The 10,352-nt window shown below is 48.1% G+C and overlaps 1 protein-coding gene across 13 annotated transcripts in view; it reads left to right on the plus strand.

Moving 5' to 3' along the window:
- The window catches only part of ANKRD11 (ankyrin repeat domain 11), a 211,311-nt gene extending 204,264 nt beyond the window's left edge, over positions 1 to 7,047 (plus strand). For 12 of the 13 annotated variants that reach the window (XM_014536642.1, XM_014536641.1, XM_014536636.1 and 9 more), the window contains 4 exons: positions 421 to 519; positions 606 to 749; positions 3,364 to 3,456; positions 6,055 to 7,047. In XM_014536642.1, coding sequence (XP_014392128.1) covers positions 421 to 519; positions 606 to 749; positions 3,364 to 3,456; positions 6,055 to 6,240 — 522 coding nt within the window. In that variant the 3' untranslated portion in view covers positions 6,241 to 7,047. Of the gene's footprint in view, positions 1 to 420; positions 520 to 605; positions 750 to 3,363; positions 3,457 to 3,646; positions 3,888 to 6,054 lie in introns of those variants that run through there. The other variant, XM_005862491.2, reaches the window with a different exon arrangement.
- Positions 7,048 to 10,352: the final 3,305 nt, after the last annotated feature.

Consider the following 10,352-nt stretch of genomic DNA (forward strand, 5'->3'; position numbering starts at 1 on the left):
AGGAAATAGCCCAGCATCCTCCTCCTCTCCTCTGCCCCATTTGCTCTTCTTCTGTCTTTGTCATATTTCTTCTGCACAAACAGCACAGCATATGTGTTCTTGATCTCTACTTTCTTGCATGAAGGGTAGCAGTGTAGACACTCTGTACTTTGCTTTTTACACTTCACACCATCTCTGGAACTCATTCCCCTTCATTCTTTTTCATAGCTGCATAGTGCTCCTTTCTGGGCCAGGTTCTATGCCATTGTTCATTTGCCTGCTCTCTTGTGTATGAGCATCTAATTGTTTCCAGGAAATTCCCTGGTGTGTCTACATTTTGTGGGACCATAGGTGTGTCTTCAGGTCAGACTTAGTCACTATTGCTGGTGCAGGTTCCCAGCCTCCACTAACCCCCCTCCCTCTCACCCTTTGTGACTATAGATTGCACCCCCTCCCTCCTTGGCGGAGCCCCTGAAGGAGCTGTTCAAGCAGCAGGAGGCTGTGAGGGGGAAGCTGCGCCTGCAGCACAGCATCGAACGGGTAAGAAGAGGTCTTGCATGGGGGACTGTGGGCCTGGGATATATCTGGCCGTATTGGGATTGGCTCATATGGTTTCTGTCCTCCAGGAAAAACTGATCGTCTCCTGTGAACAGGAGATCCTGCGGGTTCACTGCCGGGCAGCGAGGACCATCGCGAATCAGGCGGTGCCATTTAGTGCCTGCACCATGCTGCTGGACTCTGAGGTCTACAACATGCCTCTGGAAAGTCAGGTCAGTGGTTGCCAAGGTTGTGCACTCACACTTGTCCCCTAAGAAGATCTGTGCCCCCACAAACTACTCTGAACACGTGAGCAGGTCTGCCCTCGGGACAAGGGAGGCAGGGGTGATCAGATAGCAGTACATGTAATGCTGATGTCATGAGATGCTGCATGGGCTCTTCGAGGCCCCATTCCAGGGTTCTCACAAACACAGGCTCTTAGGTCACTGGGTTGGACTGGGCCTTAGTTTCAATCACATGAAGAGTTAAACTTTCCTCTAAAACAGTGGTTCTCAACCTTGGCTGTACATTAAAATCACCTGGGAATCTTTTTAAAATCCTGATTTCTGGGCCTCATCCTCCGGAAATTCTGTTTCTTTGTTATGGGGTGGGGTCACAACATTAGTAACAAAGAAACAGAGATTTCTGGGCATCCTCCGGAAATTCTGTTTCTTTGTTATGGGGTGGGGTCACAACATTAGTAACAAAGAAACAGAATTTCCGGAGGATGAGGCCCAGAAATCAGGATTTTAAAAAGATTCAGGTGATTCTAATGTGCAGCCAAGGTTGAGAACCACTGCTCTAAAATATACAAATGATTAGGATGAGTAGCACCTAGAGCTGCTGCATAAATAGCCTCTGCAGCGAAGACCCCCATAGGAGGCTATCATGCTGGGGATAATGATGGCCTTGCATCAGCATGGTGACATTGGCAGCCAGGCCCTGCAGCCAAAGGCCAAGAGGTGTGGGAGCCTGTGGCTGCTTAGCATAGCAGTGGTTCCCTTCCCACTCCCCAGAGTCCTGTTAGAACTTTCCTGCTGATCTGATTCAGGCTGGGCAGCAAAGTCCAGAGCAATGCCCATCTGTCCTCCAGAGGCCCTGCCTCATCCACCCCAGCTGATCATCCTGGCTCCCCTTACCCCTAGGGTTAGATTTGTCCCATGTGGTCATACCCTTTCCCCCACCAAACCTGACCTATCATTAAACATTTGGGTGCCCCTGCCCCCATTGGTCTGCTGGGGTGCAAGACTGTCCCATTAAGTGGCTCTGTCTGCTGGCAACCCCAAGCTTCAGGAGATTTCAGCTGCCTCTTACCCATCCATGGACACAGTTAAAATTTAAACTGTGCAAAGTGGTCTCTCATGTCCCCAATTGTCCATCTTAAGCCTGGCTGCTTCTCCTACCTCCTACTGCCTGCCGCACTCGGGCCTGGCCTCCTGAGGCTGTCTGCCCTGGGTTTTACTCCCCAATTTATTCTCTTCCCTAGCAACCACTGTGACTTTTTTAGAAACAACCCAGTGTGCATCATTCTGGGCCTGCCCTCTGCTTCTTGCCCCGCTCATGTTGACTTTCCCAGAATACTGTTGTTCTCTTGGGCCTCTCCTGCTGCCCCCCTTCACTGTTCAGGCCTTGGCACCAAGAGCTCTACTGACAGATGCACCTCCTGGCACCCTGGCTGGCATGAACTCCTGCTGTGTCAGGATCACATGGACCCCTAGGGTTCTGAGCAGCATTTCTGGTTTGGCTGTGGCTGTGTGGTATCATACAGTGGGTTTAGTGGTTTTAGTTAAAAAATTTTTTAAATTAGTACATTATAGATTTTCCATTCACTTAACATACATTCTTGAAGGATATGTTTGAAAGTTTCCCCACTTAACATACTATGTATCGAGACAAGTTTTTCCTAAAACAAAACATTTGTCAACAAACTATAAAACAAAATATTTGGTTGGGGATCAAGTGATTACTTCAGGGTTAGGTGCTTCAAAGGTTTGCATCTAAAACAAAAAAGGAAAGGAATCTGGTGATCTTCAAGGGATTTCCTACATTCCTTCTGAAGGTTCAAGAGAGAAGGCCTCAGGGTGCACTTCTTCCCGGCAAATATGTTTGGTGTGGAGCCTGGGCTCAGCCACCAGGTGGTCGGTCGCTCATGTACCTATGGCTGAGAGACTTTCACATGTTCTTCTCAGCACGCCATCCACTCCAGCATCCAGGGAGAACCAGATAGCAGGAATCTGAAAACTACTTGCTCCATTGTCTCCTGGTCCCTCCTAAAGCATCCCTGTTTGTAAACTGCAGTCCATCGCAGGCAGAGATGTTGCCATACTTAAGAATGGTAACCTCAAGGTGTAGTACTCCTACAGAGTGAAACCAGGAGGCTGGCCCTCAACCACCTCGGGCCTGTCAAACACCCTTTACGAAGAAAAAAAAAAAATTACTTCCAGTGTTTACAACCAGAAGTTAAAACACATACCATCACCAGCTTTACCATGTGCCTGTGTGTGGCCTCCAGAAACAGTGCAGGCCAGAATCTGAGGGCTTCCCAATTCTGTTTCCTATGTGGGTGTCGTAAAAGACATGCAGAAAGCCCTCATGGACGGTACCAAGTCATCCCTAGAGCAGCTCCATCACGGACCACATCCACCAAGGCATATTATGCAAGCTATATGGGGAGGAGGATGATCAAGGGTCATACTGGTTTGTCTTTTAGCATGATGACAGCATGTGGATTCAGGAATGAGACTACAGCTTTCATTCTTCACTTAGGAAGGAGGATTTGAAACACCCTGCAGGTTTGCTTTCTCCATTGTTCCCTTATCAAACGCCCATACTTGATTTCTCCTCCAGGGTGACGAAAACAAGTCTGTGAGAGATCGTTTCAACGCCCGCCAGTTCATCTCCTGGCTCCAGGATGTGGATGACAAGTACGACCGCATGAAGGTGAGTGCACTGTACTCCCCTCAAACATTACTTGGGCTGGGAGCCCCCAGGAGTCTTCTGGGATGCGGGGAGGCTGCTGCTGGGTCCCATGTTTGGAGGTGACAGTTTCAGACTCTCTGAACCCAGCAGATACTTTCAGGGTATCCCCACCCCCATGTTGCCTCCTTAGAGTATCTTCCCTCCTGTCCAGGTATGCGGGGAGCAGCTCCTGTCACCAGCTGGCGGTCAGACCTCTGTGGGACCCCATCTTGAGCCCTCCACAGCATACACCCATCACCACTGCTCTGGATGTGCTGACCAGTGCAGCAGGCCAGAGGATGGGTGGGAGATAGAAAGATTAGCAAGTAAGAAGCACATCCTCATCTTCAGTTGCTAGAGTTGCACATGGGCATGGGGTCACTCATGAGAACGAGCTGTAAAACTTAACAACAATTATGAGCCAGTTACAAAATTAACACACAGGTCAGCACCACCCTAGGAAGCTCCATGAGGCAGGGCTTAGTGGACTGTGCCTGCTGCTCTTCTCACTGTGAGCTACAGAGCTGGTGGAGGGGAACCCCAAGCTCCCCCATTCCCAACCCTGTATTACCTGTACTTGGAGAGTAAGACAGTGTTTCCAGGATTCCAGCCTTAACCTGTGCTCCTTACCTCAACGGCCCATGACCATGGTGTCATAGCAGTGCACACAGGTACCACATGAGGTAGACACAAAACACAGAGCAGAGAACAGTGAGCCCATGTGGCATTTCAGGCCCTAGCATCTCATCATGATGTGGGTGCAGGTGCAGCTGAGGTGAGGCCCAGCTTCCAGGTGACAGTGCAGTCACACCATTGCTCTCAGCCAGGCTTGAAGGGAGCCACAGGGAAGATTTCCCAATAAAAAGAGAAATAATCTTTAACCACATTAAAATTAGACTTTGTACATTAAAAATGCCACATAAGTCCAGTTTCCTTAGTGGTCCAAAGAACTTACAAACTAATAAGAAAAAAGGTGGATAGAAAAAGAAATTAGTGAAGAATGTAGTCAGTTTATGAAGATGAAGCAGCCACACCTTCATGAGGCCATGTGTTGTGTGACCATTTGTTTCAGAGCCACAAGTTAAATTAGATCCTATTTAGAAGACACACTGCTAGCTTCCTCTGCAAGTTTCTGCAGTTGGGGACATGTCATTTGGTAGTTTTGTGGGGTAAATAGTATCTATCAAATTTCACAATATTTTGGCCACCTAACCTAGCGAGTTCCCTTGAGTCATTTAAAACTCGGGGAAATGTAAAAAAAAAAAAAAGGTCATTGGGAAAACCCAATAAAATAGAAACCCAGAAGCCCATTGATAATTCTGTGATTAAATGGAGTATGGGAACATCTGAAGATGTAATTACTACAAAATATTTTAAATTAGGCAAACATGGCCCAGCCTGTGAAGGTATCTGAGCTGCTTATAAAATGGGTCCATCTTGAGGTTCAGACACATTGCAGTGTACACATGAAGACAGTGCAGAGCCATGGCTTCCATGCTGCAGCACTCAGAGGTTATTTCCAGAAGACTAAAGATGGAGGATTTTTATCCCCCACCCTCAACACACTTTTAAAAGAACAATTATTTTAAAACAAATTATACATTGTGATATTCCATCCCAAATATTTGTGTGCACACTTAAGAAAAGATTATTTTTCTGTACAGTCACTGTAACAGAGTCAAACTTTGTTAATCCAAAGTATGGTCTACTTACTACCTGCCATGTTTAAATCCCCTCTGTTCCCAAAATGTGCCCAACCCTGGACCCACAGGTGTTACATTTGGTTATGTCCCATTTCAGTAATCCAGTGGGTCATTATTTGTTTTTAACTATACCTATTTAATATGATTTAATATCCATTTAATAATATACCCATGAAGATTAAACACTTTAATACTAAACCCTAGATAACCCTTTTTAAAAATGAAGTGTACTTTTAAAAGATACAACTTCTGCCCTAACCGGTTTGGCTCAGTGGATAGAGCGTCGGCCTGCGGACTGAAAGGTCCCAGGTTCGATTCTGGTCAAGGGCATGTACCTTGGTTGTGGGCAACATCCCCAGTAGGGGGTGTGCAGGAGGCAGCTGATCAATGTTTCTATCTCATCGATGTTTCTAACTTTCTATCCCTCTCCCTTCCTCTCTGTAAAAAAATCAATAAAATATATTTTTAAAAAAATAAATAAAAGATACAACTTCTATAAATGCAAATGAAATCAATATCACCACACATAAATTAGAATTGTAAACAAAAGAAAATCAGTTGCAAATTCTAATTAGATGCTGTTGTGAAATCCATGGAGAATGAGGACACAGAGCAGGGATAGTCTCCTCATGTGGTCAGCAAGACTACTCACGGGGCAGGATGAGAAGGCCAGGGGTGGTGCTGTGGGCCATTCAGAGGGGCAGGCCATTCTGCTGCCAGAGCTTGGCCCGGGTCCCTCAACCTCATCCTCCCAGTGGGTATTGGGGCAGGGGGAGTGGGCAGTGGAGGGCCCAGGCCCAGTCCTCTTAATTAGGTACTTGGGGGCTGGGCCAGGGTCTTGTTTCCACTTCCCTCACCTACTGTGCTTTCCATGCAGACGTGTCTCCTGATGCGGCAGCAGCATGAGGCTGCAGCCCTCAATGCTGTGCAGAGAATGGAGTGGCAGCTGAAGGTCCAGGAGCTGGACCCGGCCGGGCACAAGTCCCTGTGTGTGAATGAGGTGCCCTCCTTCTATGTGCCCATGGTAGACGTCAATGATGACTTCGTGCTTCTGCCAGCCTGATGCACCACAAGGACAACTGCACAGGACACAAGCAAGGGCCACATGGGTCAGCCCAGCACTGCTGCCAAGTCCAGGTGGCGGAAGGAGACCTTGTCCCTCAGGTGGGAACACCCAGGGAAAACCCTGCACTTTGCCCCCCTGGAGCACTTCTCTTTTATACCAGCTACCAAGGGAGGACAAGGAGACCTCGGGGACACAGACACGGCAGCCTTGGGATCTGTTTTCCAGCCAGCTGCACGGGCATTTCAGGAGCTGCAGAACGGATTGCGTTTTTAAAAATCTCTTGTTCCATTCTGATCAACTAAAGGAAATAAAATTAAGGCGTCCACTTCTCACAAACAGTGACCTTCAGGTTGGAGGGCAGGGAGAGTGCCATCCTTGCTGCTGTCCTGTTGCCATGGAGCTGCTGACAGCCACAGGCCTCAGACTGGGGCTGGGACGCTGTGCTGTGCGAGGGCCAGCTGCGCCGCCCACCTGCCTGCCACAGAGGGACACAGAGCCAGGACTCTCCAGTTGTGTTTTTAATGGAGTCAAATCCACGTGGTTTGTATATTTTTTCCTTTAATCTTGGGCATTTTGTTTCTCTTTCTGAGAACATAACTTGAAACACTACAGAGCCAATAATCATATAAAAAGTGTACCCGTAAACGCTGTACAGTTTTATACACATTCACAATGTACTTTTTGCTGCCTTCTAGATAATTTATTTTGCAACACATTACTGCACAGTTGTAAATAACTTATGTACTGTAACATCACTTCAGTTATGTGTAAAGAAATAAATAAATTAATTAAATGCTCTTTGTACAAGACAGTCCCCTTCCCGGGAGGGGCCAGTATACAGGACTATGAGATGAGGGTTGCTCCACTGAAAAATTCCATTGTCTTAAATATTTTTCCTCCCAAATGATTAGCTTTTGATTTTGAAACAAATTATACAATTGACCCTTGAACAATATAGTCAAAAATCTTTGACTCTCTCAAAACTTAACTACAAATAGCATACTGTTGACCAGAAGCCGTACTGGTAACATAGTTGATTAACACATATTTTAATGTGTTATATTATATACTGTATTCTTAGAATAAAGCTAGAAAAAAAAATGTTATCCTATATAATAAAAGGCGAATATGCAAATAGACTGAACAGGGGAACGACCGGTCGCTATGATGCACACTGACCACCAGGGGGCAGATGCTTAACGCAGGAGCTGCCCCTGGTGGTCAGTGCACTCCCACGGGGAGCGCCGCTCACAGTGGTGGTGGCGGGAGCCTCTCCCGCCTCCATGGCAGCGCTAAGGATGTCCGACGGGGAGCGGGCCTAACCCATCAGTTGGACATCCCCCAAGGGCTCCCAGACTGCAAGAGGGCACAGGCCGGACTGAGGGACTCCCCTCCCCCCCGAGTGCACAAATTTTGTGCACCAGGCCTCTAGTTAAAATCATAAGAGAAAATACATTTACAACATTTATTGGGGAAAATACACATATAAGTGCACCCGTACAGTTCAAACATGTGTTGTTATAAGGGTCAAATGTATTTTCCCCTCCTTTCTTGCCCTTACTGAAAGGCTCTCCTCCTCTGCCCCAGGAGCTGCTCAGTTCACAATGGGGTGGATTTAGTTGGGGCGGCCGGGGCCCAAACCGCGATCTTCACATCCCATACCCCAGACAGACAAGGGCCTGGGGCAGAGCCATCAGCTCCTGCAAAATACCAAGACTTTCTCTCTGCAGAGGAGACTGAGGACATGGGAACATAGAGAAGACCAGCCTTTGGCAGCCAGAAACATAACAGGATGCCTGCGTCATCTGTCCTGAGGAAGGAAACAGTCTCTCTCTGCTGGGGCAGCCAGTCTCTGGGCATCATGGCATTAAAAAGACCACTGCCTAGGCCTGATCAGCTCTCACTTCCTGGCTTTACCTGTTCCCTATGCTGAGAAAGCTTCTGCTTGGGGATGAGTCTGCATTGTTAACAGGTTCTCCGGTGCGGCAGCAGCTGGTGTGGGGTCCCCACTTTAACAACCTGGTGCTAACAGAAAACCAGCTCCCGGGGCAAGAGTTGGAGGTTTGAGCCCAGCGCATCCCAGGAGGGGGCTGGGGCATTTCACAGAGCAAAAAGGGCATTCACACTTTGTGCTTCTCTCTAAGGAGGACACCTGCAGGAATGGGATGAGAGCCTGTGTGCTGGCTCCAAGGTGTGCCAGATAGTCTGGGGGTGTGTGGGGGCCACTTTCGTAGTAGGAGCTCCCAAAGTGGCATTTTCCCCTAAACCACCCTTACCCCATTCTGTCTACAACTCCTGTTCTGACACCTGGCTCACAGAGAGTTGGCTCCCCCAACACCTGGGATGCTGCAGGAATGGACAATGTGTGGAGGAGACAGGTTCAGGTAGCAGGGTCTGGACAGCCCTTTTCCTTGCTCATGTCTTGGGATCCCTCAGCCTCGTCTCCATGCTTTGTATACCTGGTGGGTGTAGCAGAAGCTGTAGGAATGAGTCCAGATCACCAGCTCTGCCTCACAGTATTCCAGAGCAGGATTCCTGGTGCCATGTCCACTGCAGAGCATCCTGCTCAAAAGTGCACCCCAGAATGGCCTGAGACAACCTGTGACCATTTTCTCCTCAGGTGCAAGTAGGGCTCCTGGGCCTGCCCTGGCCTCTCTGGGAGCAGGCCATGGGCAGGGCCTTGGTTTTCCCAAATGGTGTGGCCTTGCAGGGTCCATGCCTGGGATAATGGTGGGAGCACCCCTTCTCTGCTTCTCTCTTTTCCCCTTTGTGCAAATCCCCTCCAGCCTGGTCCCATCATTTGTGTGTCTGGGAAGGGGCACAGAGATGCCAGCAAAGCTCCAGTGTATATTCTGGGCAAAAATTAGTTTTCTAAGCACAGAACTCTGATCACAACACCACTTCTTTTAAGTCCTGATGCTGTTGCTTTTTTTCTTTTTTTCAAATCACCCGAGGATATGTTTTTATTGATTTTTAGGGAGAAAGAGAAACATAAATGTGAGAGAGAAACACCATTGGCTGCCTCCCAATATGCACACCAAATGTGGATCAAACCCACAACGTAGGTATGTGCCCAGGCCAGGAATCGAACCCACAACCTTTTGGTATACTGGACAATGCTCCAACCAACTGAGCCACCCAGAGCAGCTCTGCTTTTTCTCTTTTTTCTTTTTTAAGACAACATAAATTGGACTCATTCCCATGGATATGCCTTGGCATCAGCAGCATAAGGCCACAACAGATGTCCTGGAACCCCTGACTCCATGCATGTGGCCACCTGCACAGCATGCATAGCTGCCTGGTGGGCATCAGTGAAGTGTCCCATAGAATATTTAAAAATAAATTCTAAAAACAAAGGCTGTCGGTGATTCTGCTCCCAGTCAGTATTCTCTCTATCGAAGCTTGAGGGGTCAGTGCAGGTTTTTGGTTTTTTTTAAGATGTTTTTTATAATTGATTTTTAGAGAGAAAGGGAGAAGGAGAGACAAACATTGACATGAGAGTGAAACATTGATCAGCTGCCTCCTGTATAACCCCTACCAGGGATCAAGCCCACAACCCAGGCATATGCCCTGACTGGGAATTAAACCAGCAACCTTTTGGTGCACAGGACGATGCCCAACCGATTGGACCACACTGGCCAGGGCCAAGGCAGGTGGTTTTAGAACACTGAGAGTTCCGGAATTGTGCCTGGTTGGAGATACTGTTGATGGTCCCTAAGGCCTGTGACTACAGTTGTGAGTATCAAACTACCCTCAGGAAGGTCTGGCTTGAGCTTGAAGAAGGCAGTGCTTGGCCACAGGCACTAGTGTCTTGCCATTAGCCCCCTGCTCCACACACCTAGTGCCCCCTGACTGCAGCCTAGGGTCCTGGCTCTGGCACAGATGGGTGCTGAATTCCTCATCGTGAGAGGGTCTACCATCCCATAAATCAAGGCCTCTGCAGACACTTCCTGATCCTTTGGCCTTCAGAGGCTTCAAAATCTTATCAGTATCAAAAATAAACTCTAGCCCTGGCCTGTTTGGCTCAGTGGGTAGAGTGTCGGCCTGCGGACTGAAGGGTCCCAGGTTCGATTCCGGTCAAGGGCATGTACCTTGGTTGCAGGCACATC

The sequence above is a fragment of the Myotis brandtii genome, unplaced genomic scaffold (genome assembly GCF_000412655.1).
Source record: "Myotis brandtii unplaced genomic scaffold, ASM41265v1 scaffold165, whole genome shotgun sequence".
In the NCBI taxonomy this organism is placed as follows: Eukaryota; Metazoa; Chordata; class Mammalia; order Chiroptera; family Vespertilionidae; genus Myotis; species Myotis brandtii.